Genomic DNA, 25,592 nt, shown 5'->3' on the forward strand with positions numbered 1-25,592 from the left:
GCAAGTGAATGAATGAATGAATGAATGAATGATAGCAAGTAGCACTTATATGGCACTTACGTGTAGAGCACTAGTCTAATGCTCATTGACTTCTCCCAAGGCTGGGGTCAACGATTATCTCCATTTTACCGATGAGGGAACCAAGGCCCAGAAAGGTGAAATAACTTGTCTTAAGTTGATAGAGCTCGGAAGAGGCAGAGTTGGCCTACAGCCAGAAAGTCTGGGCCCAGAGCCTGTGTTTCTAACCACTGGGTTACTCTGAATGGGTGAATAAGGGTCATAGAATCTGCCTGTCCCTATTCTGAATGGAGCGAGTGTGTCCTGAGATCAGAACTCTGATCTGGGTCAGGGAGGTCCAGGGACTGGAGGAAGTGGCTTAGCCTCAGAGCGCATCCAACAATAAGAAAGCAACTGAGAAAAAGGTCATTCCAGATTGTAACAATTGCCACGAAGGAGAGACAAACTGGGTGCTGAGACCAAGAATGGGTCTGGGGGGTGGGATCCTTCGATGAAACTGTCAGGGAAGGTTTCTCTGAGGAGGCGGCACTTCAAGTAAAGGAAAGGACTGTACTGTGAAGAGCTAGGGGAAGAGCATCTCAGAAAGGGGGAACAGCATGTGAGAAGGCATCAGAGCATGAGCTTGATGTAGTCTAAGAACTGAAAAGGAAGCCAGTGTGGCTGGAGAGGGAGCTGGCCCAAGGTGGACTGGAGAAGTGGGTAGGGGTTAGGCTCAGAGAACCTGGGAGGTCTTGGAAAGGCCTCATATTTTATTATTTTTTATTATTGTCATTGCATTTTTATTATTCCAAGCCAAATGGGAGGTAAGTTATTAGAGAGACTATTTAAGCAAGGGATAGAGTGGTCCAGTTTGTATTTTAAAAAGCAGCAGCAACTTACCCTGGCCAGCTGACAGGGAGTGAAGAGGGTCAGCCACCGCACCAGGGAGCCAAGAGCGCCTACAGCTGCCAGCAGGAGAATTGCAACCATCATCCATGTGGAATCTAAGCTCCCTCTTGATGTAGAGGGGGACTGGACATAACCATCCCAGGGTCCACAGGATGGAGGAATAGAGTATGGATTAGAGTGGACTTACTGGTGCTCTGCTGGGGAACAACTGTGATTAATAAGGGAAGAAATTGTAGTAGTGATGTGGAGAGGGTGCCACAGTGGCTGCTGATGGTAGGGAGACGGAGGAAGAGATATGGTGTGGGGACATTTTCAGGATTTGGAGTTATCCTGGGTGGTGCTGCAGGGACAGACACTGGACATTGTGTGTCCTGTCATGGTCTACTGGGTGGACTGGGGGAGAGCGTGGACTACAATGAGGACCACTGTCCACGTGGTGCAGCGGTTCTCCAGAATGTATTTGCCAGGTGCAGAGCATGTGCCACGATGATGGAAGAGGTCGTTGATGTGGGAGGGGTGGGGTGGGCGGGGTGGGGGTTATATGGGGACCTCGTATTTTTTGAAGGTAACATTTAAAAGAAAATAAAGAATTTTTAAAAAGTGGGAAAAAAAAGCAGCAGCAGTCTTGTTCTTCCATTCATTTGCTTATTCAGTAATGGAGTCTCAAATTTCTTCAGGCACTCTTTATTTCTTACCTTCAATTATTTGCTCTTTCCTTGGGCTTTCATTCATTGACTGTTAATTCCTTTCTTCCTTGCTGGATTCATGCATTCCTTAGTCCAGAGAGCCAGCTGCTCTGGGCCAGCCCCAGTCCTTGCCGGTGAGGAAAGCTCATCCCCAACACATCCCTACCCCAAGAACTGCAGAAGTCACTGTGCGCTCTGCTGGGGATGGGGTCCAAAAGGAGGTCAGGCCTGCTGGGGAGACGTCTGTGAGCCAGACCCGGAAGGGTGGCAGAAGTAAGCCAGCTCGACTGGGGGCGCCCCCAGGAGCAGGGACCCGTCTCTTTCATCTGTGTTCCCTAAGGCCAGCCACTGACAGGAAACAATAAATGTTCGTGAACTGAACCTGTGGCCCAAAGGCAGCCAGGGAGTGCTTGATGGGGCCAGCCAGGTTGCCCACCCCTCCCCAGTCCCTGCCCCTGCGCCCCAGACAGCTCGGAACACTTCTGAGCCCAGCCTCCCTCAGGCATCCGGACACTCCTCTGCTCACACAGGGAAACACACGCTCTTGCACCGTGCATCCGGGGGGTCGGTTCCCAGAATGCTGCCATCCTGCTCACTGTTCAGTCGCATGCACGCACGCACGCACATACACACTGCTGTGCTTACACACCCTCCCTACCTTCCCACTGCATCCAGCACCACCGAACAGCCCTCCCCCACACGCCGTCCCTCCCCACAGGAAGGGTTTTCCCAGCCCTGGGTTTAAAAGTAAGGCTGAGGGAGCAGCAGTGATGGGAGCGGGGACCCACCCTCGGGCTGAGGGGGGGTCAGGGGTCCCAGCCAGTCCCAGAGGCCCATAGAGGATGATCCTCAGTTCTTCCAAGACTTGGGTGGGGTGAGGACTGACGCCCCTCCTCCCTCCTGGTGGCCTGAGGACTAATTCCCCAGAAAAGTTCCTGGGGGTAGGGTTTGGGGCTGCTCCTCTCCCTCCCACATCCTTCTGCCCCAGAGCCCAGCCCCTGAGGGAGGCGAGGCTCCCTGGCGGGATTCACAGTGGCTCTGGAGACAGTGTCAGGTCAACTGGCTGTGACAGCTTGGGCAAGAGCTGTCCCCACCTGGGCCTCAGTTTTCCCAGCTGTGAAAGGGGCCGTGTCTTCAGTGATAGAGAAGAGTGCTTCCTACCCACAAATCCAATGATTCTAGGAAAACAGGTGCTGCGGGGGATGAGGAACCCGCCGCCTTGGAGGGGGTCTTTGGGATAGGCGGTGCTAGGGGGCTCAGGTGGGAGACGCGGCTGGGGTGCAGGGCTGGGAGAGCCGACCCCCGGGAACGCGGGGGAGGTGGGAAGTGGGGGCGGGCGGGCCTGGGATTTGAGGGCCCCTCCTCCCTGCGGGCAGCTGGTTCGGGGCTGGGGCGTGACTGAGAGTTCTCCCCGCCGCCGCCGCCACCGCGGCAAGAAGAGAAGTCCGAGGCGGCTTCCTCCTCCCAGCGCAGAGCGCCCGGCTGGCGAGGCGGTCAGGCCCCAGGTCCTGCCCCGCGTCGGCACGCACTGCTGCCGGGAGCCCCGCGGGATCGCCCCGGGGTCGGGCACTAGCGGCCTCCCCCGGGACCAGGTAGGCAGGCGGGGGGCTGGGATGGGCCGCGCCGTGCCCCGCCCCCGGCCCGCCCCGGCCCTGGGAGAAGCGGCTGGGGGTGAGGTCACCTGGAGCAGAGCGGAGGGGAGCTGCACCCCCGGGGCCCCGCTCCGGGAAGGGGCTGAGGAGCACTCAGGAGACCTGGGCAGGGGGCTGAGGGAGTCTGAGCCTGTGGCCTGAAAGGAGTCCCTGAAAGGTCTGGTGGGGAAAACGGAGGGGACCTGCAGAGTGAGTTTGAGCGAATTTGGAAACGGGGCTGAGAGTCGGGGCATAGGGACTAAACGGACCCCAGAATAGTCTGGGGGGTCGGGAACAGAGGAGACCTTGAGAGTAAGAATGTGGGTGATGTAGTGAAGGGCAACTAGGTGCGGGCACTGGGAGGATCAGGCGAGGGAGTTTGCGGGAAGCAGGGTCAAGGCGAACCATTTCTGGGGCGCACAGAATGCACGGCACCAATGGACAGAAGCCCGGGGTGAGGCCTGCAGCCGGGAGAGGAGGGGGGGCACGAATGAAGCCCCCCCCCTCCCCACGCTGGTGGGGGGGGCCTGGGACCGCGAAGGGACTCCTCTGGGCTCTAAGGCGTGGGTCCCCGCTTCCTGGGGAAGTCCCCGCCCTCGGCGAGGCCAGGCCCCTCTGGGTACCCTCCCCTCGCGCGCTGGCGGCCTGCGTCCGCGTTCCGCTCGGGATCCGGGAATTGCTGGCCGCCCCGACGGAAATCCTGCTTTTGACCGTGATTGCCCGGAGGGGCTGTCTCCATGGCAACGCCGAGGAGGAGCGGCAGAGCCGGGCGCTGGGCGAAAGCTGCTCTTGCTGCAACCCTATTCGGTTCTCCCCACCTCCCGACTTCTGGGCCCTCGGGGAGGGGCGGGCTGTCCCGCAGAGGGGTGAGGCGGTGATGCTCAGTGTCCTGGGATCCTGGAGCAGGAAACCTGCAGTCGCAGAGACCTGGGTCCTTGGCCAGACTGGGCCCTTAATTGCTGTGTGACTCTGAGCAAATTACACGGCTTCTCTGGGTCCCACTTTGGTCATTTGAACAATGGGGAGAAATGATCTCTACCCCTACACTCAAATTCATGAGAAAGGGGTGCAGAAAGCAGTTTTGAGCTGAATATTCTGGAGGGCTTAAATGCTTTCTGACCCAGGTAGCCTCTCCTGTGCCTTCTGGAAAGCACGGAGGTGGTCCTGGAAGGCTGGGTCTCACTAACAGGGCCAAAACAAGCACCAGCATACAGTTGGTGTCTAATCAGTAAATAAATGTCTGGGGATTTGTTGAGGGCCCACGGTGTGAAGTCTGCCCCCACACCCGGTTGGCCACCCCCTCGGTCCTGTCGTCTCTCAGGGAGCCCGAGGCCCTGGCGTCTCTCCCTGGTGGTGGGTGGGAGAGCAGGGCTGTGCTCCCCCTCCACAGATGGGGAGATGGAGATTTGGGAGGCAATAGCTGACAGGGCCAGCAGTCTGGAACCAACTCCAGGGCATTTTGCCGCTGATGTGAGGAAGGAGTCCCCACCTCATCCTTGCCAAGTCCCACGTAGCCCTCCAGAGAGGGGTGTGGGTGGACGTGGAGTGGGCAGAGGGAGCTCTGGGGATCATGTGTTTCAGTGCTCTCCCCTGCTTCCCAGGGGCTGTGAAGCTGCGAGTGAGGGCGTGAGAGTGTGAATTGGATTTGGGCTTTGAGCAAATGAGCATGAGTGTGTGAGTGAGCTTGTGTGGGTGTTTGGGAGTTCTCTGCAGCCACCTGGGGCCCATGTGGCAAAGGAAGTGGTCAGACTCTGGGGGGCTGGGTAGGAGACCCCAGAGCCAGGGTGGGGGTGGGGGGAGGAGTGAGGGCTCTTCCTGAACAGAGCAAACTGGGCTGACCTCAGGTGGGAGAGGGAAGAATGCCCTCCAGAACTGGCAAGGGGACTTCCTGTCCGGCCACACTGTGGAATCTAAACTCTTAACTCCTCAGCTTCCCCAGACCATCCATGGCTCCCATCTCCTGAGAACTCTGAGTCCCAGGCCAGGTGGGAGCTGAAGATGCCTGTTTTTGAGGGTTTTCAGAGACAGATGGGAAACTACTTTTACCCCCAAGAAGTGGAGAAAACCCAGCTGGTACCTTCAGGACCATGTGGAGGGAAAAGCCGGCATGGCACATAAAGGCACCCCTGTCCCCCAACCCTGACTCACACACACCCGGCCTTACCAGGGCAGTAAGCGCAGACTGTGGCCTTCCTAAACTAGGGCCTTTGGACATTCGGGGGTGGGAGGTTGTGAGGCCTCCAGAGAGGATGGTGTTGAGGGAGATGGAGGTTCGATGAGAGGTGGGGACCTGAGTAAGGGGGATGCGGGCTCAGTAAGCGGTTCAGTGAGGGGTGGGGGGTGTCAGTGAGAGGACCCTTGATCAGGAGGGCAGGTCTTAGTGAGGGGTGGGGTAGCCCGCAGGCCTTAGCCTTGCCTCCGCTCCGCCAGCCCTGGCCTGCCTCCTGACCAAGCCCAGAACCCTGAGGAGAAGCCGGAACTCTTGCAGGATGGTGGTTTCCTGCGGCTGCCCCGAGTCCCAGTTCCCTTTTGGTGAAATCCCCCAGGCAGCTGGGCCAACTCAGCCTTCCCCACTTCACCCTGAGAACTTCTCTTTCTTCTCAGCCCTGCCCAGCCTGGCCTTAGAGGGGCCTTCCTTAAGGGAAAGGAGGGGAAGTAAAAGTTCATTGAGCACCTATATGTGCCCGGTGCTTTCAGGGGTTTGACTGCACTTAAAGCACAGAAGAAACCCCATGAGGTGGAGATCTGTATTTCTACTTGACAGGCAAAGCAACTGTATCTCAGAACAGTGACGTGCCTTGCCCAAGATCTCAAATAGCTGGCAGGCAGGGTAGAATTTGAGCCCAAATCTGCCTTCAGATCTCACAGACACAGTAATGCGCTGACACAGCTCTGGAAAATGTGGACCTTGAGAAAAGATGGGTGGGCCTGGGCTCCTATGTCAGGGTAGGGTAGGGCCTTCTGCTTGGGTGGTGGGAAGCAGGCTCCCTGCTGGGTGGCCAGCTGCCATATGGCAGGGATGGTGTGCTCACTTGGCCAGAGGCCGGGTAGACAGGATGGCATTCACCAGTCAGGGAGAGCACAGGCTTAGGAGTACACAGCCGCAGTGCTGGGAACAGAACTCTGGACCTGAGTTCATTGTCCTGGCTTTGAATCTCCTGTCTGGCTGTGTAACCTCGGGCAAGTCACTCCTCCCACCGGGTGCGCACGCACACACATACACACACACGAGGCGGGTGGACTGATGAATGAGCCCGGGGGGACATTCTAGCTGTGCTGCTTGTGATTCTCAGCCTCACTTGGCCACTGCACACTGGGCCAGAGCCACATCTCATCAAGCCCTCCCAACAGCTCTGTCCAGAAGGTGCAGATGCAAAAATTGAGGCTCAGAGGGCTGATGTCATTCGTTCAAGTTAATAAAGAACAGAGCTAATAAAGAACAGAGCTGGGGCAGGACTGCCTGGGAGAAGCTCAAAGGGGTGGCACCATTGTCCAGGGCTGGGCCTCAGACCTGCACACTACAACCTGCTTTTGACCGTGATGGGACTCAGCTGACACCTGTCAACCAGATATTCAAGACACAGACTCATAAACCAGACCCAAGTCCCTACAGTACCAGAACTCTTGTGGTCACTCCCAGCTGCTCCCTTTCTGGTATCAGCAGGCAGCCGAGTTCAGCTCTGAGGAAAGAGAAGCCTGGGTTCAGACTCTAGGACTATAAAGGTCAGTGATTGCCTGGGAGACCCTGGGCAGGTCGTTTCCCTCTCTGGGCTCTAATGAGAATTTAGGGAATTTGTTCACATAGAGCAGTATAGGACTTGGCACACAGTAGGTGCTCATTAAGGAACAGAGCAACAGATATTGCTTCCACTAGAAATATAAAATAGAATAGTGCTTGAGTTAGACTTTGGAACCAAATTGACTGGGGTTGCATTTTAGCTCTTGCTTACTCACCATCTAATCTTGGGCAAGTTACTTGGCATCTCCATGCCTCAGTTCCCTCATCTGAATATAGGGGTAATAATAAACCCACCTCCTAGGGTTAGTAAATGAGATCAAGCATGGGAATTGCTTGGCACAATGCCAGGCACGGAGAATGTGTTTAATAAATTAGCACTTTTTTTTTTTAGAGAAGTTGTAGGTTTACAGAAGCATCCTGCAGAAAATACAAAGTCCCCTTAGAATCCCCTATTATTATATTAACGCCTTGCACGAATGCTGTACATTTGTTACAACTGATGAAAGAATATTAATATAATTGTACTATTAACTATAGTCCATGGTTTACATTAAGGCTTCCTGTTTGTGTTGTACAGATTTATGGTTTTTTAAAACTTTTATTCTACTCACATATATTCAACCTAAAGTTTCCCCTTTTAACCACATTAAATTATATAATTCACGGTGCTGTTAATTATATTCACAACGTTGTACTCCCATCTCCAGCGCCCAGTAACCAAACTTTTCCATCACCTCAAACAGAAATGCTGTACAGGTTAAGCATTAACGCCCCCTTCCCTACCTCCACCCTGGCCCGTGGTAACCTGGATTCTAGGGTCTGACTCTATGGATTTGCTTCTTCTGATTATTTCATATCAGTGAGCTCATACCATATCTGTCCTTTGTGCGTGACTTATTTCACTCAAGTAGCATGTTTTTCACTGATATTGCCACCCAGACTTCTAGGAAATCAACTTTTGCTCCACAGAACTGGTGGTGAGTGGCTGGGATCAGAGCACAGAGCCGAGGAAGCGTCCTGGGAGCTGTTTGCACGTAGATGGTTGAGCAGAGAGGACCCACCCAGCTCGTTCTGGCTCTCTCGCGCGCGCTTTCTCTTTTTGTCTTTGTCTCTTTAGTTCTGTCTCCAACTCTTCCCTCTTTCTCCCCATCTCTGCCTTTCTCTCCAGCTCTCATGTCTGTCTCTCTATCGCTTTGTCTCTGTTTCTTTCTGGCAGATGTGCTGGAGTCGAGATGGCCAGTCCAGGCCCAGGAGAGCTGATTCGGCTCTTCTTCCAGGCCAGCCTTCAGTGAAGTCATTTCAGTAGCTCCAAATCAGCCATGGCGGGAATATTTACACCACAGAAATCAACAAAGGGTACAAAGTTACCACTCAGGGCTTTTTTCCTGTGAGCCAGTTTGCCAGCTCGCTGGGCTGTCTCTGTCCCTGTCTCCTCCTTCTGGCTCTCTCCATCTTTTTGTCTTTGTCACTATCTTTCTATTTCCCTTTCTCTCTCTGCCTCTTCTTTGTCTCTGTCTGCATCACTCTGTCCCGACAGTGCTGCATGAGCATGGACTTATTCAGTGTGGCTGCCTCACTGCTCCAGACTGTGCAGATGCCAGACCCTGCACCCCACATCCCCTGACTCCCGCAGCATGGCCGGTCCCCAGAGAGCCAGGCCCAACCTGGACCTTTGGCCCCCACCAAGCCTGGGAGTGCCCTACCAGGGCTCTTCCTCAACCCACAGAGGACCCTGCCTCCTTTTCAGAGGCTGACAGTCTCGCACCCCACCTCCACCCCTACCCCCACCCCCATTCCAGGCTCGCAGGATTCAGCTGATAGAGAAATATGTACTTGGCAAGTGTTGGAAGCGACAACAATATAGCTGCGTGTGTGTAGAGGTTGTGTGAGTTTGTGTCCTACAGAGGGGATCTCTGTGCGGTCTGTTCAGGGGGAAGGGTTGTGGTATCCATGTTTGTGTAGATAGGTGCGTGTCTGTGTGGATTTGTGCGGGTGCGTCTCTGTGGGGACTCTGCCTCTGGGCACGCTTGCAGGATTGGCTGCAACTCTCCCTGTCTGCGGCAAGCAGTGGAGAGAATTGGTTGAGAGCTCAGACTATGGGGCCAAATGCCAGGATGCAGCATCTGCGTGACCTTGGACAAGTTTCTAAACCTCTCCATGCCTCAGTTTCCTCTTCAGTAAAAGTACTGTTGACCTCATAGGTTTGTTGTGATGATAAAGTGAGGTCATATGTGTACGATATGCCCAGCGCAGTACCTGGCAGATAGTATGTGCTGTAAATTCAGTATCTGCTGTTCTTGTGGAAAGGCTGTGTGTGTGTGTGTCTTTGTGCAGATGGATAAGGGCTGGAGGTCTGTGTCGTAGGGGCGTGTGGGTCTGCTTGAAGATGTGTCTGTGAATCTGTACAGAGGAGCTCGGATTTTCTGTACGTGAGGGGAGGTGTGTAGCCAAGCAAGGTGTGTGTCCAACAACGTGAGGGGTGGCCATATGGATCTGGGTGTGGGCGTGTGTGCCGTGTGGAGGGGTGTGTGTCTCCCTGTGGAAGACCCCCTGCTCACCCGGAGCTCTCGTGTCCTTAACCCCGTCTCCTCTCAGCTGGGCCTTCCGTGCCCCCCTTCCCACCTCCACCCCCTCCCCTGGGCCTTCTCAGCTCTGCTCTGTTCTGGGTCCTTCAGACACGGTGGTTTCACCCCAAGGAGAGGGATGGCTTTTGGGGTGAAGACCTCAGCAGTGGGGCTATTTCAGGCAGCCCTCTCACCACAGTCCACCTCAGAGCTCACAGTTCACTCCACGTGTGGTATTCCCCCCACCCCCCACCCCCCCACACACGTACATGGGAGAACAGTTACAGCGAAGGGTGAGAGGTGAGCAGAGCCGGTGGTACCAGGGTGGGGGTCAGGGCACTGATGTAACAGCCGTGGCCAGGCAACTGGACCTGGTGGATCCAGGAAGGCTTCCTGGAAGAGGTGAGAGCTGCTGGGCAAGAGGGGAAGGCCACAGAACAAAGAGGAAGCTAGCCATCAGGGGAACTGGACTTGGGAGTCCAGAGAGGCAAGGCGAGGGCCCCTGTCCCCAGGGCCCACAGGCCCCTCTGGGGGAAAGCAGGGTTCACTGGGTTCACCCCACCCCACAACTCTCCACTCGGCTCACATCTTAGGAAACCGAGCTCTCTCCCCAGCTAGTTCCTCTCTACGTGTTGCAACGGCAGTTTCGGGGTGGGGGGGCTCTTGCTCAATGTCCAGGCTGCTCTTTCGCTTAAAGGACCATCTGCCAGGAAAGGCTTGGTTCATCCGGGGGGCTCTCCAACAGCCCTGGTGGCTCCAGCTCCCAGCCCGGGCCTTTCCCTGGTGTGAGCTCTGGGGCAGGTGCTCCCCAGGGCTGCCTGGGTTTCATGAAGCCCCGGCTGCAGGCCGAGGCAGGGTCCAGGGGAGGGGCTTGCCTTTAGGAGACAGTAACTGGGGGTCTGTGAAGGAACTGAGCATAGCTCGACAGAAATCCGGAGAGCTGTGTCTAACACACAAAAAGGAGGGAGCGTACAGGTCTGTGCGCCTGAGAGTGGCCGGCGTGCGTGTGTCCATGTTCGTGCCACTGCGTCAGAGCTTGGACTGCTGCGAGAGCTGGCTTGTGTTGGCGTGAGCGGTGGCGGCGAGCACACTCATGCAAGTGATTGTTGGGAGTGTTGTGTAAGTGTGCCAGGGGTCGTGGGCTGGAGAGTGAGGGCAGGAGCCATGCCGAGGCCGAGCCAAGGCCCTCTGGCTTCCTGAGGGGGGCAGGAACGTTGGCAGGGCCTTCGTCCTCCATGTCCTTCTGTCTCGCCCAAAGGTTTCTGGCCCCTCCCGTGGGCCACGCTGTGGCCCCACTGACCCAGGAGTAGGGGCTGGGGGGTTGAGTTGGGGGAGTGGGGGCTGAGGGCTGTCAGGGTCAAAAATAAGGGTGGGGGTGGCCTTCCCAGGCCCCAAAGCGCCTCACAGCCCCCTCTTCCTACACAGGCCCTGTTGCTAGGTAACAGATGGGGGGAGCCAGAATGAGGCAGCTTGAGAGGCCAGAGGCTGGACCCACAAGGGGAAATGGCCTTGATCCCCCTCTGCAGGAAATTTCCAGGTGCAGGCACACAGCCTTCACACACACACACGAACACACACATATAACACAGACATGCAAATACACAAACAGAGAGACGCACATATGCACAGCGGTAGGCACATGTAACACACACAGGTACACACACAGAGACAGGCACAAACCCTCCAGAGGTAGGCACACAGTCGTGGAACTGTCCACACAGAGACACCCTCGCACACACAGAGATATGTACAGACTCACACACTCATAGACATTCACACACACAGAGCCCTACACACGCCCCGAGACTTGCACACACAGGCCAGACATTCACATGGACTGTACATACACTCACACGGAGACCCACACCCACAAGCAAACTCACACCTTCTTAGGAATAATACAAAAGGCGCACACCCACAAACACACTGAAGGAGTCGCAGAAACACAGCAGATCAAAGCAATCGGAGGCAAAATCTATAAACTCAGCAAGGCCCCGGTGTAGAAAAGCAGCCACAGAGCTGGAGCCTCAGCAGATGGGCAGAGAAGGACTGAAGATACACAGACTCTCTCCCCTCCAAACCCACTAAGGCCCTGCCCTACCTGTTTTTCCCCCCAGCAGGACCCCCACCAGGGCTGAGAGGAGACGCTGCCCTCTGAGTGTGTGTGCATGTGTGTCCGTACAAGTCTGTGTGAGTGCCTGGGAACGGGTGGGACATCTAAGGGCCCCTGAGTGAGGCGTGCCTCCGTTCTGTAGCAGGGCACCTGGAATGGGCTGTGTGTTCTGCAAGAAGGTGGAGCTGGGGCCCAAGGAGGATGTTGATCTGGAAGGGGACAGCAGGGGCTTCGGGGCTGCAGATCGCTACGGCCCGGAACCCACCCAGGCCCGGCCTGTGTCCTCCTTTGCCCCAACCCCCCACTACGGCAACTTTACCCCTCAGCCCACCAGCCCTGCCTTCCTCGATGGGGGCACCATCAGGGGCATCTCAGGTGAGTCCAGGAGGCTGGGGTCGGGGCGTGATGCTGGAGGAGGTGCTGTCTGGACCCTGGAAAGAACTGGGGGAGGAAGGGCTGTGGTCTTGTCCTTAGGAGCCCCCAGTGTGAGGTGGGTGACACAGTCCTCATAGGGGCCCTCCAGAGGGGCGCACAGCCTCGGGGTTATGGACAGGCCTACCCACAGAAACCCCAGTCTGAGTTGGGGGACATAACTCTGTTCTGAGGGGCCTCCAGGCTAAGAGGGTGTCCAGACGTCAGGTGCAGGTGGTGAGGAGAACCTCTTGCCCTCTTGGGTGTGTCTCCCAGGTGGAAAGACCTCCCAGGGTGGGAAGGATGGGCTTGAAGGTGTGTGTCCTAATTCCATGGAGGGGCCAAGCTGTGAGGCCCGAGTCAGAAATCTGCCAGACCCCAGAGGCCTTTGGGAACCGGGGCACTGAAGCAGTGGGAGGGCACAGCACCTGGCCGGGGAAAGGACTCTGCGGGTGCAGCCCCCTTGGTGCCCCCTGTCCCGTGCTCTACCCTGCTGAGTGGCCCTGACTCTGACAGGCACAGGGGTGACCCTGTTCATCGCCTTGTATGACTATGAGGCCCGGACAGAGGATGACCTCACCTTCACCAAGGGCGAGAAGTTCCACATCCTGAACAATACGTAAGTGACCAGGCTACCCGGCTCAGGACATGGTCTGGACTGGCAGCAGGACCTGACGAGGAATCCTACCTGGGCCCCGTCCTCAGAAAGCTCCCAGCCTAGCAGGGAAGCCAGACTTATGACAAAAGCAACCCTGGGTAATTGCTAGTACATGTGTGCATGGGGCGTGGGGCATGAGGAACCGTGGGCAGAGAGAGTCACTGAATGTGGTTTCCAGGGTGTGGTCATCATGGGAGGCTTCCTGGAGGAGGTGATTTCTAAACTGAGACTGGAAAGATGACTAGATATTGAAAGAAGAGGTGAGAAAAGAGAAATAGTGAGAGAGTATGAGAATGAATGATGACTTCTAGAAGCCACCAAGTGGTTCAGTCTAGGCAGATCATAGAGCGAGGTGGAAGACAGAGAGCAGAGGCTGGAGAGGTGGGTGGGAGCAGATCTACAGGACTTTTTAGCCATGGTGAGGGGTCTGGATTTTATTCAGAAGGAAACATGTAGCCATTGGGAGTTTTCAGGGGGAAAGTGACTTAGTTGCCTCCACTGTATCCCTGAAGCCGAGACCAGCAAAAAAACGAGAGGAGGAAGCCAGAAGGCTCAGATGTCCCCAAACATCTCCCTAACACAGGGAGATGCCCTTCTAGGACAGCTACGGTGGCTGTGACAAAGCAGATGCAAGTCCCTGGTGTGTGCGCATGTGTCTGTGTGTGTGTTTCCAAGGTGAAGGTTGGCAGGGTCAGTCTCCATCCAACCCTCTGCATGGTTCTGCTTGGCCTGGGGTGCACCAAGGACTCGGGCTGCCACTGACAAGTCCCCTGCTCTGTGCCTGCAGGGAAGGTGACTGGTGGGAGGCTCGGTCCCTCAGCTCTGGACACACTGGTTACATTCCCAGCAATTACGTGGCCCCTGTGGACTCCATCCAGGCTGAAGAGTGAGTAGGGGCTGGGGGGAAATCCAGCTCTGTGGATAGGAGCCTGGAATCCAGGCTCCACCGCCACCTCTTGGGCAAGTCACTGCTCCTCTCTGAGCCTTGGTCTCCTTATCTATAATTTTGTAAGGTTGCAAGAATAAAAGATCATGGATAGATAGATAGATAGATACTTATCAAGCATGTGCTATGTTCTGGGCACTGTTGAACATGCTTTCATGTATTAACTCATTTAATGAGTTAGAAACTGTTATCACATTTTACAAATGAGGCAAGTGAGGCACAGAGAGACTACATAACCTGCCCAAGTTCATATGGCTGTAAAGTAGGTGCAATCAGCTTGAACCATAAAGTCTGACCGCATTTGCTAACCATTGTGCATATCAGTGATAGGCATGTATGAGCTTTAAAAGTTGTAAAGTGCTAACCAAATGCCAGGGGGCTTCCCTTAGGATCCATTCTCCTAAGGGAGCAGGGAATTGACCCTCTTTTTTTTTTAATTCTCCCCCACCGTGTGGGTATTATTATTATTTTTTAAAGATTTATTTATTTTACTTATTTCCCGCCCCTTCCCCCCTCAGTTGTCTGTTCTCTGTGTCTCTTTGCTATGTGTTCTTCTTTGTCTGCCTCTGTTGTTGTCAGTGGCGCAGGAATCTGTCTTTCTTTTTGTTGCGGCATCTTGTTGTGTCAGCTCTCCGCGTGTGCAGCGCCATTCCTGGGCAGGCTGCACTTTCCTTCGCGCTGGGCGGCTCTCCTTACGGGGCGCACTCTTTGCGCGTGGGGCTCTCCTAAGTGGGGACACCCCTGTGTGGCATGGAACTCCTTGCACACATCAGCACTGTGCATGGGCCAGCTCCACACAGGTCAAGGAGGCCCGGGGTTTGAACTGCGGACCTCCCATGTGGTAGACGGACGCCCTAACTACTAGGCCAAGTCCGCTTCCCAGTTTTGTTTTGTTTTTTTGTGTGTGCTGTCTGCTGTCTGTGTCCATTCGCCATGCATTCTTCTGTATCTGTAGTTATTATTTATTTTATTTCCCCTCCCCCTTTGCGGCTTTGCTTGCTGTCTGCTCTTGTGTCCATTCACTGCACGCTCTTCTGTGTTCTTGCTTTGTCTCCCTTTGGTTGTGTCACCTTGCCGAGTGAGCTTTCTGCGGTGTCTGCAGGCCAGGCAGTGCTTCCGGGCCAGGCAGCGCTCCGCAGTGTGCAGGCGAGCCTGCCTTCACAAGGAGGTCCCAGGTTGCAAACCCAGGGCCTTCTGCTTTCCGGAATTGCCTTTCATGGACCACCTTCCTCTATGTGAGATACCACAACAGGCTTTTACCTACCTTGGTTCATTTGGTTCTCACAACAATGCTATTGATATTACGCTTTTCCCCATTTTACAGATGAGGAATCTGAGGCCCCTTAAAGTTTTCTTAACTATCCTCACATACACACACACATTCTGGGGAAAAGAAAGGATCAGGGAGACTATGCTGAATGGGAATCACCAGGACCTAGCAACTGATCTGCTATGGGGCTCTGGGCAGGGGAAAGAATCAAGGGTGACTCAAAGTCTTCTGGGGCACCTGAGTGGGTGATGGTGCCGTTTGGTGAGGTGGGGAATACAGCAGCAGGTCCAGGTCTGATGTTCTGGGAGGAACATGTTGGGCTGTGAGGTTCCTGGGGAAGGACAATGAGATATATGACCCAAAGCTCGGAGGACAGGGCTGTCCAGTGGCTGGGCAGGTGGTGCTTGGTATGAGGGTGCCCAGCCCATGGCAAGCGAGGCCCTGAATTAGCCCAGAGGAAGGGGTGCCTTTTCCTGACTGGCACTGAGGCTCCTGGTATGTTTGCTATGGCCCCTTGCAGAGGGCATACCTGGCTGATGGAAATTTGGGACCTAGCAGAGTGGAGATAATTGACGCTGCATGGCAGGGTGAAGGAGGAAGGAGAAGAGTGGGAAAGAGATTGGCCCTAGGATCTAACTTTGGGGAAAGCTGTCCTTCCTTGAAGGAGCAGGAGGAGGAAAACCAGGTGAGGCCCAATCAGAACAAGTCGAGATGGCAGAGGGGAGGTTTCAGGAAGAAGAGAGGGAATGTCAGAGGCTGCAGGCCCCTGGACCTGGCAGAGGGGATGGCTTTGGTGAGAGATACCTCCAGTGCACAGTGGAGGTGGAGGCCAGGCAGCAGCGGCCCCCTGGGAGGTGAGGAAGTGAAGGCTCGGGTGTGAAGTGCTTACTTTCTCAAGTGAAGGGAAGGTGAGAGATGCAGCAGAATGTTGGCCAGATAGGGCTTAGAACCGTTGCCTTAGAACGCAGACGTGTGGTCACGGCTAGAGGTTGGTGGGGAGAAGTTGCAGGTGGGGGCTTTTGGGTGGGAGCTGGGTGCGGTCCAGAGCTCCAGTGAGAGGAGGCGGTAGCCGGGGGAGTGTGGCAGGAGACAGGGAGGAGAGCGGCCTGGTAATGGTTTGCGGGGAGGTTCGTGTTTGTGCATCTGAGAGGCTCCCAGTGCAGTGTCGTGGTTGAAAACGCAGGCCCTAGAGCAGACAGCTTGGGTTCCTATTCTGGCTACACAGCTCGAGAGCCCTGAGGCCTCGGACAAGCTGCTTAACCACTACATATCTTGATTTCCTCATCTCTTTAATGGGGCGACGGGGATAACAATAGTTTAACCACTATGTATCTTGATTTCCTCATCTCTTTAATGGGGTGGGTAACAATAGTGCCTACCTCACAGCATTATTTTGAGAAATAAATGACTAAATATATGTAATAGAACACAGCCTGTTGTTATTATATTTCTTATTATACTACTTGTTAAGGAAGTAGCTAATGTCATGGGTGGGGGTGGGGGTGAGGGCAGGGCTCGTGGCTTTGAAAAACCTTGGGAATATGACCTCGCGCCACAGTCCTTCCACAGCCATTCCTTCCCCATCCTGGCAGCCCACACGGACTCTCCACTTGCCAATGCCTCCCCCAGCTCCCCAAACAGTGCCTGCTGCTCCAGGTGTAGACAAACCAGCCCAGGGTTCACTGAGACGGCCACCTCCCCGGACTCGGAAATTATGCTCCTTTTAATTCTGTCCAAGGTGGTCATGGGCCAACTTAGCGATCAAATGACATGAGTCTGCTATGGTGCCCGTGGTCACTTCGACTCGCCTCACGTACTTACACAGTTAGTTTAGGGTTGCAATGCACTCCCAGAAAAAATCCCCAAGAGAGAGCAAGAGTGGGAGACCTGAGGTTGAAGTTGAGTCTTAGGCCAACATCAGAAATGTAGAGAGAAGGTTAAGGAAAGCAGCAGTCGGAGCTGAGCAGGGGCAGCCAGAGGGGTAGGAGGAGAAGGGGAAGAGGGTGTTGACCCGGATGCCAAAGGAGGAAAGGGTTGGAAGGTGGGGTGGGGGGAGGGGTCAGAACGATTGCCTGGGGTGGTGGAAAAAGTACTAGAGTGGGCTGCAAAGGATTTTAGGTAGACCTCAGGAGCTTACCTTGTGGGCAGGCCACTTACCCTCTCTGAGCCTCAAGTGCCTCATCTGTAAAATAGGCGCATGGAAGGGTGAAGTTAGATGGACTAAAGGACTCATGGCACCTTAATGAGATCTCTGGTGACTGGGTTCTCTTCTTGCAATTTCAACACAAGAGAAACCCAGAGAGTGGAGAGGAGAAACCTAATCTATTTATTGGGCACCTACTGTGTGCCTGGCATTTTATGTTCCCCTTCTCTGTGATGCTCCCGACCAGGCTGCCAGACAGGTGTGTGAGCCCCATTTTACAGGCGAGGAAATGGAGGCTTGGCTGCTGAGGTGACTTTGTCCAGAAGGCTGACTTGAGATTTGAACAAGGTGTATCTGATTCTTGTCGGCCCTTCCCAACAGGTGGTACTTTGGAAAGATCAGCCGGAAGGATGCGGAGAGGCAGCTGCTGTCCCCGGGCAACCCCCGGGGGGCCTTTCTCCTTCGGGAGAGTGAGACCACCAAAGGTGGGAGCAGTACCCACTCAAGGCCCCAAGGGGAAACCAGGAGACCCAGATATTAGAGTGGGGTTTGGATCAGGTCAAGACAGGGGCTGGGCTTGGCGGCAGAGCCAAAACTGGGACAGGGTTCGAGGGGCAGAGCTAAGGCTGGGATGGGTGGCCGTTGGACTTCAGAGTCCCCAGCCTCTTGGGCCTCTCCTGGCTCCCAGAGTGGGAGAGGGGAGGGAAGCAGGCCCTAAGATGCCCTTTCCCCACAGGAGCCTACTCCCTGTCCATCCGGGATTGGGACCAGGCTAAAGGCGATCACGTGAAGCATTACAAGATCCGCAAACTGGACACGGGCGGCTACTACATCACCACGCGGGCCCAGTTTGACTCTGTGCAGGAGCTGGTCCAGCACTATGCTGGTGAGGGCAGGCTCTTGGGCTGGCGGGGGCTTCAGATACCTGAACCAAGCAGCTGACCTGTTGCCCAGATGGGGAGACAGAGACCCCGAGGAAGGAAGGGTCTCCCAAAGCAGTAGTAGCCAGCAGTGGCAGGGCTCCAGCCCAGAATCCTGCTCTGGGTGATTAATGACGAAACTGAAGCATGAGGATGTCCATGGCCAAGCAGTACCCCTAATCCCTGAGCAAGGAATTGGCCAGTTTCCCACCTCAAGGCCTGGATCTGTTGAAACTTTTTGAGCATTTGTGCTGTGGACATCTAGGGAAACAGACCCCTCCCTTAAGGAGTTCACAGTCTGGTCAGGGAGATAGACAACAGGAGTGACAATTCACACTGAGCCCTTGCTATGTGCTGGGCACTGGTCTAAGCACATTACATGTAATAATTCTTTCCATCATCATTGCAACTTCATCTGAGACACAGGAAGGCTAAGTAATTTATTCAAGGCATGCAGATTTTAAGTCGTGGAGACTGTAATAATGCTGTGCTAATGCAGAAAGGTGGGGCTCCAACCCCAGGCGGAAGGAGCTGCATGGAGACAAGGAAAAAGGACCTGCAAAGGAGTGCTGCAAACCAGGTGGGGCCACACAATACCTGGCCTCGACTGCCCCACCTAGGCACCAGGACTCGGCCCTGCAGACCATCCCAGGCCCTGAGCACGGCATGACAGAGGCACCGTGCACCGTGGGGAGATACTCTGGCTCCTGGGTGGAGCTTGGATACCAGGGGCAAGGCAGGATGAGGGTTCCATTAGCGGGCTGTGACCACTGTGCAGGCAAGAGTAAAGCAGCGGCAGTGGAGTCAAAGAAAAGCAGAAGATCCTGAAGCTGGGAAGGAGGCAGAATAGGTCTAACTTGATGCAGGGTTTCCTATGGGGCTGAGGGGAAGGTGGGAGCCGATGGCCAGGTTTCTGCCTTACTTGGGTGGCCCAGGATGAGGTTCAGGGGAGGGGTGGGCTTTCTGTCCATTTTGCTGGAATGCCCAACCTCCATTCCACCTGTCAGAATCCCATCTTATGAGTCAAGGCCCAGCTGGAGGCCACTACTGTGGGAAGGCCCCCAGTCCTGCCAGGGATCACATCTTCCTCTTGGTGCCACCCTCTTCCCTGGGCACCAACTATCTTGTCCTCAGACACAGTGGGCCTTCCACCCTGACCTGTGAGCTCCCCTATGGTCTAGTTCCTGGGAACTGAGCTCGGGGCTGGAACAGGAACTGGGGTGTGATGAGGAGGGTGGGGGGCGAGCTGGCTCCCCCGTGACCTCCCTCCCCCTGCCCTAGAAGTGAACGACGGCTTGTGCCACCTGCTCACGGTGGCCTGCGCCACTGAAAGGCCGCAGACGATGGGCCTGGCCAAGGACGCCTGGGAGATCAGCCGCAGCTCCATCGCGCTCGAGCGCCGCCTGGGCACCGGCTGCTTCGGGGACGTGTGGCTGGGTATGGAGGTCCCCGGGGCCTGAGGCGGGGGCGACGGTCTGGGCTAGCAGGGAGCGGGTCAACTGACGCGCCGCCCGCCGCTCGACAGGGACGTGGAACGGCTGCACCAAGGTGGCGGTGAAGACGCTGAAGCCGGGCACCATGTCCCCGAAAGACTTCCTGGAGGAGGCGCAGATCATGAAGCTGCTGCGGCACGACAAGCTCGTGCAGCTGTACGCAGTGGTGTCGGAGGAGCCCATCTACATCGTGACGGAGTTCATGTGCCACGGTGAGGGGCGGGGGCAGGGGGCGGAGTCTGGACGCAGTGGGAACTTGAGACGAAGTCACGCAGGGCGTCTCGGGGGTCGGGAGCCCGGTTGCGAGGGGACAACCCGTGGAGTCCGAGTAGGGGAGGCAGGAGTGGGACCTGGAAGCGGGGGCGGGGCCAAGTACGGCGAGGCGGAGTCTAGGTTGGGGCGTGGCCTCGGGTGCGGGGGTGTGGTCAGGTGGTGGGCGGGGCTTGGGCGGGTAAAGGTGGGCTCTGTGACCAGAAGGCCAAGTCTGGGTGGGGCGTGGCCAGGGGGACGGAGGAGAGGAAATGAGACTTGAGGCAGAGTTGGCTGGGTGAGTGGTTGAGGCATTCTGGGGGAAGCCTGGATGGGGGGGTTCTAAACGAGAGGGCCGGGGCAGGGGGCGTGGCCACGCCAGACAAGATGGGTGGTGGCTAGGGGCGGGGCCACACGGGAGGAGGCGGGGCCTGGGGCTGGGGGCGGGGCCTTGCTGCTGATTGTCTGCTCTCCCCTCTCCAGGCAGCTTGCTGGATTTCCTCAAGTACCGCGAGGGCCAGGATTTGAAGCTGCCCCAACTGGTGGACATGGCAGCCCAGGTAAACCAGGACAGCAGCCTTTATCTCTCAGAGCCCCCTCCTATTAACCTGCAAATCTCTGTGCTCAAACCCCCAGCCTCCCTCTGGAAATGCAGGTTTGCCCACTGTATCAGCCGTGGGACCTGAGGCAGGGCACTGCCTCTCTCTGGACTCAGGTCGCCCTATCCGGAAAATGAGTTTCAAGTGGTTCCCGAAGGTCCTTCTAGCTCACCAGGCCATCCCACTCCCCACACCTTGGCCCCGCAGGTAGCCGCGGGCATGGCCTACATGGAACGTATGAACTACATCCACCGCGACCTGCGCGCAGCCAACATTCTGGTGGCCGAGCGGCTGGTGTGCAAGATCGCGGACTTTGGGCTGGCCCGCCTCATCAAGGACGATGAGTACAACCCCCGGCAAGGTGCCTCGCCTCACCCCACCTCTCGAGAGACCCCGAAGGGACCGAGGGGCTGCTATGAGGCCCCGCCTGCTCAGCAACCTTCCCCAGCCCCAGGCCATCCAGGACTCGCCCAGGCTGATGTTGTAGGGAATGAGGCAAATTGAGGTTCAAATCCTACCTCAGCCACTTACCCAGCCAGGTGGCCTTAGACAAGTCACTTAACCTCTGTGAGCTGCCTGCCTTTTCTCATGTGTAAAATGAAAATAGACAACAGTAAGTCGACAGATACTTACAAAGCACCTACAGTGTGACAGGCACTGTGGGAATGCTTAATGGAGAGACAGACTCTGAACCCAAAAGGCCTGGGTAAGAATCCCAGCCACCTATTAGCTCGATGCCTCCTTTTCCTTGTTTATAAAATGGGAATAATAGTAATATCTATCTCATGGGTTTTTCTGTGAGGTAAATGAGTTAGTGCAAGTAAAACACTTAAAACAGTGGTCAGCACATAGCAAAGGCTATATAAGCGTTAGTTGTGATTACGAGACTTACGACAATGTTTGCAAAATGCCCAGCACTATGTTAGGCACTGGCCAGTTATGGGGCCCTTTTTTTTATGCCTAGAGACCCTTTCCTCAGTGTCCCCAATCCTAAAGACCTCGTTCTCTTAACCCAGCTGTTCCCAGGGACTCCCCTCACTTATTTTCCCTTCTCCCCCAACCTCTCCAGGGGCCAAGTTCCCCATCAAGTGGACAGCCCCAGAGGCTGCTCTCTATGGCAGATTCACCATCAAGTCAGATGTGTGGTCTTTTGGGATCCTGCTCACTGAATTCATCAGCAAGGGCCGAATCCCCTACCCAGGTTTGCCAAGGGTGGGGAGGGTGGGTAGACAGGGGGAAGGACTTCCTCCTGGCTGCCGCTTTGGGAGGGGCCGGGTCCCCTGACTAATGGAGCCCCACCCTCCAGGCATGACCAGCCGGGAAGTGTTGGAACAGGTGGAGCACGGCTACCACATGCCGTGCCTCCCCAGCTGCCCTGCATCCCTGTACGAGGCAATGGAGCAGACCTGGCGTCTGGACCCAGAGGAAAGGCCGACCTTCGAATACCTGCAGTCCTTCCTAGAGGACTACTTTACCTCCACGGAACCCCAGTACCAGCCTGGGGATGAGACATAGCCTGCTTGGGCGTTGGCCACCTCTCTGGGGGTGTCTACCAGCCCCTGTCCATCCCCAGGGCTCTACAGAGTCCTAACATGTCCGAGCAGGCAGGATGCTCTGACATGATCTAGGACAATCCACTTATTTTACAGATGGAGCAAAGAGCGGCCCAGAGCTCCTCCCTCACCCATTTTGGCACCAAGTACTGTTTTTCCCCTTCCCACGTAGACCCCACTTCTCCCCAGTGCTCAGACCTCATCTATTTATGAAACTCCATATCCCTTTCCTTCCTTATCGCCTGCCAATCCTTGCTTTCCTACCTTCTTGTCGCCCTGCCCTCGTCCGAGCCCACAGAATTCCTCTCCCACTTGCAGTTCTCTTGTGTCTGTCGCTTACAAAGACTGACAGACTGGCTGGACACTGTGCTCCAGAACTGGGGTCCATGCCCAAGGTTGAGGGAGAGGGCCGCTGAGAGTGCACCCTCTTTGAAACATATGTGTGTTTATTGATTTTGTAAAAAAGGAAAATGACAGTATGGGTCCTTGAGCCACAAAAATCCCCAGAACCTACCGTTGGGGAATGGTGGTCAGTGGGAGGGGATGGTTTGGCTGTTGGGAGCAGGAGGGGGAGATGAGAGAGTATCCATGACTACCGAGCACAGGACACCCACGGTATGGAGTTTTAGGATAGCCTAAAGTCCCACTGCTTGTCCCCAGGTGAGTTTAGAATCAATTGAGTGATAGATGCAGAAGATGAGCAACTGGAGATCAAAATGTTCCCTTTGTTACTGAGGTGGCATTTGATCTGTGTCCAAAGGGTCTGCAAGTCCTTTCCCTGATTTAAGCAGATTTACCACTCAGCAGAGGCACAACGGGACAACCTTGGCCTCCCCACACAGGGGCAGGGGAGAGAACCACGGTGGACCTTCTGCAGGTGGCACATCTCCCAAAAGAGGACAGAAGGGAGGGGGGAGGGGAGCCCTGAGGGGTTAGTCTAGCTCAGTGGATCCCACTTTGGGCAGCTTTGCCCCCTTAAGGGGCTTTTGGTGAGCTACCCGGCAGTTTTGTTTGTTTGTTTTTGTCACAAGAATTGAGGGCTGCTACTGGCATTAAGTGGGCAGGAACCAGGGATGCTAAATAACTTGCGATGTGCCTGTGCTTTGAAGAATTGTCCTAGCTCATAACACCGCCTTTGAGAAACTCTGGCAGCTGATGTTCCTCCATGTGGAAACAGGAGGAGCCGGGAATGAGGATTCCTACCTCTCCCATGGGTGCTCAGGAAATGTGTGTTGACTGATTGGTTGACTAAGGGAATGGACCGGGGAAGGAGCTGGGAGCTGGGAACCACTGCTGCAACTAGCAAACCGTTACTAAGCTTTGACTCCATGAAGGACCCTTTGCTATACAGGACCTTGGGAACAGAAACATGAGCAAATCCTGTCCCTGTCGTGGTGGAATATACAGTCAGACTGGGGAGAAATAATAGTAATAACACCTCATTTATTAGGTGTTTACTGAATGCAAACATGTTTATAGACATCTTTACATTTAACCCAGGCCTGAGCCTGGTTCAATGGTTAGCCCCCCGCACACAGGAGGAAACTGAGGTTCAGGGGCTCTATGACATAACAGTGTCACACAGTTATATGTGGCAGAGCTGGGATTTGAACCCAGGTCTCACACTGAAGCCCATGCTCTTTCCACCAGACCTCCCTGCCTTTAGGCTTTGGAAGGAGATAATCTCTGTACAGATGAGGGATCCTCCACCACTCTTCTCCTCCAGCTACTGGTAGATTCCCTGGAACCCCACACCGCCCCAGTTGAGTGGCCTAAAGGAAAGGAGGACAAGGTAGCCAATACAGATTGAGGGTTCCCTATGCCCAGCCATCTGCCCAACCCAGGGCTGGGGTTGCCAAATGGGAGCAATAAGATGGAAAGAGGAGAAGTGGCTGCTCAGAGAAGCCATCTCAGGGGTGGGAGCCTCATCTCTGAGGACTCAAATTCTTAGGGTCTAAGCCTCTTCAAGGGGGATAATCTCTGTCCAACCAAACTCACAAGAGCTAGATGTACAAGCCAGAGGCCAGTGTTTCCACCTACTGTGGAGTACGCAGATCAGAGCACAGCTCTAAGCTGTACTGCCTGGTGTGAATTCTGCCTCCACCACTCCATTGTGGGGTGGTTTTGTGCAAGCTATTACTCTCTTCAAGCCTCAATATCCTCATTTGTAAAGTGGCAATAAAATGCTCAATAAATGTTAGCTCTTTTTATCACTACCACTTACCCATTGTTTCTCTGTACCAGGCACCCTGCTTAGGGCTGCCATTTAATCCTCATGGAACCCTATGAGGAGAATGCTAGTGTATCCCCATTTTACTGGTGAAGAAACTGAGGTACAGATAAGTAAATTAGCTTTTCCAAGGTTACAGGATGTTAAGTGGCAGAGCAGGGACTTGAACCCAGGCCTTTATCCAAAACCAGTGCTCTTAGTTTCTGCCCTCTTTTCCTGGGCATAGAATATTCTGGTTTGCCCTATAGATACCTAGACACCCGTTTGATTTAAAGGAAGGTCCAGCAGGCAGTGAGCCATTCTGGAGTTCACCAGGCCCCTCCCTGCTCCTCAGCAGAGACCAGTGCCTTCTGGCCTGGAATCCGTGTCTACTGGCTCCCCATCTCTCCCTCCAGTGTAGCTGGAGGAATTCTCCCTTGCACCCCCTTTTCTGCACATTCTTCTGTTCCCTTCAGATAGAGCACAATGTAATTGATTAGGCCTCTGCTTTCTCAATTTCAATCACATCCTCGCCCTGCCTCCCTGAGATTACAGGCGGGTCACCTTGATTGCGGTTTGCACCGTTCACAAAACTCTTCAGTTGCTCGTTTACAAAACCATCTCTCGCCTCATTCACTCCCCCACCTGGTTCTTCTCCTCCGTGATGCATGGATTTTACTGGTTTAACACTCAGAGGGCAATTTTATTTCCAAGTTCCTGGTGGGGGAGGGACACCTAAGTGTCTAACGCTGGGTGTTTCACATGCATCGTCTAATTTGGTCCTTGCCAGAAGGCAATGCAGAAGCGAGATTATCCCCCTGTTTACAGAAGAGGAAAGGAAGACTCGGAGAGGTTCCAGCACTCACCCAAGTTCATATAGCTGGATGGAAGAGAAAGGATTTGAACCCGTGGGGCACACTTGACACATACAACCCACTGTCACATTGCCTGTTTGATGATACCGACCCAGTCAGGCTCAGGGTGCAGACAGGGGGTCCAGGGTTATACTCGTGAAAGATTGGACTTTAAAAGAACTGTCACTGATTAACTCCACATCCTTAACTGACATCTCCTGTAGGTCAGTCCTGTCCAGGGGCTGAACAGCTAACAATTAGAACACTTAGGGGCAAGCTCAGTTTGGGAGCCAAGGGAGGTTTCTTGCAAGAAAAGTCTGCCTGATGAAGCAGCAGAGGGTGAAGGCATCACCCAGTGAGGGAATAGCATGTGCAAAGGCATGGGGGAGCAAGGCTCTTTCAGGCAAGTTGAGGTAATTATGTATGGGAGGGCTGAGGGTGAAGATAAGGCCTGGAAGAAGGTTCAGAGGGTCAGGAAGAAAGCAGTGGGCAGGAGACAAAAGGTAGGAGCGGGAAGAACCAAGGGGCAGGTTCCCACGTTCCTGGAAAAGTCAGAAATCTGGGAATCCAGGACCCATTGCACGAGAGTCTGTCCAGCATCTCAGTGCTCCAGTAGAGACCTGGTTAGACCTCCTATCCACTGCCGTA

General features: G+C 54.9%; 1 protein-coding gene across 2 annotated transcripts; it reads left to right on the plus strand.

Annotated features, from left to right (window-relative positions):
- The first annotated feature begins 2,998 nt into the window (after positions 1-2,998).
- On the plus strand, positions 2,999-24,097 carry FGR (FGR proto-oncogene, Src family tyrosine kinase). Of its 2 annotated transcripts, none has more exons than XM_004455713.5 (12): positions 2,999-3,184; positions 11,782-12,014; positions 12,567-12,669; positions 13,496-13,594; positions 17,449-17,552; positions 17,804-17,953; positions 19,269-19,424; positions 19,513-19,692; positions 20,213-20,289; positions 20,536-20,689; positions 21,398-21,529; positions 21,635-24,097. In XM_004455713.5, the coding sequence occupies exons 2-12, from the start codon at positions 11,795-11,797 to the stop codon at positions 21,841-21,843; spliced, it is 1,584 nt and encodes a 527-aa protein (XP_004455770.1). In that variant the 5' UTR covers positions 2,999-3,184; positions 11,782-11,794; the 3' UTR covers positions 21,844-24,097. The 2 variants fall into 2 exon arrangements, with proteins under 2 accessions (XP_004455770.1, XP_012379610.1); XM_012524156.4 differs by lacking the exon at positions 2,999-3,184 and adding an exon at positions 3,272-3,401.
- Positions 24,098-25,592: the final 1,495 nt, after the last annotated feature.

The sequence above is a fragment of the Dasypus novemcinctus genome, chromosome 9, assembly GCF_030445035.2.
Source record: "Dasypus novemcinctus isolate mDasNov1 chromosome 9, mDasNov1.1.hap2, whole genome shotgun sequence".
NCBI classification, from domain to species: Eukaryota; Metazoa; Chordata; class Mammalia; order Cingulata; family Dasypodidae; genus Dasypus; species Dasypus novemcinctus.

Coding starts and splice junctions, on each gene's coding strand:
- FGR (XM_004455713.5), top strand. CDS start 11,795: ATGGGCTGTGTGTTCTGCAAGAAGGTGGAGCTGGGGCCCAAGGAGGAT. Junction 13,595..17,448: donor GACTCCATCCAGGCTGAAGA/GTGAGTAGGGGC, acceptor CCTTCCCAACAG/GTGGTACTTTGGAAAGATCA. Junction 19,425..19,512: donor CTTCGGGGACGTGTGGCTGG/GTATGGAGGTCC, acceptor GCCGCTCGACAG/GGACGTGGAACGGCTGCACC.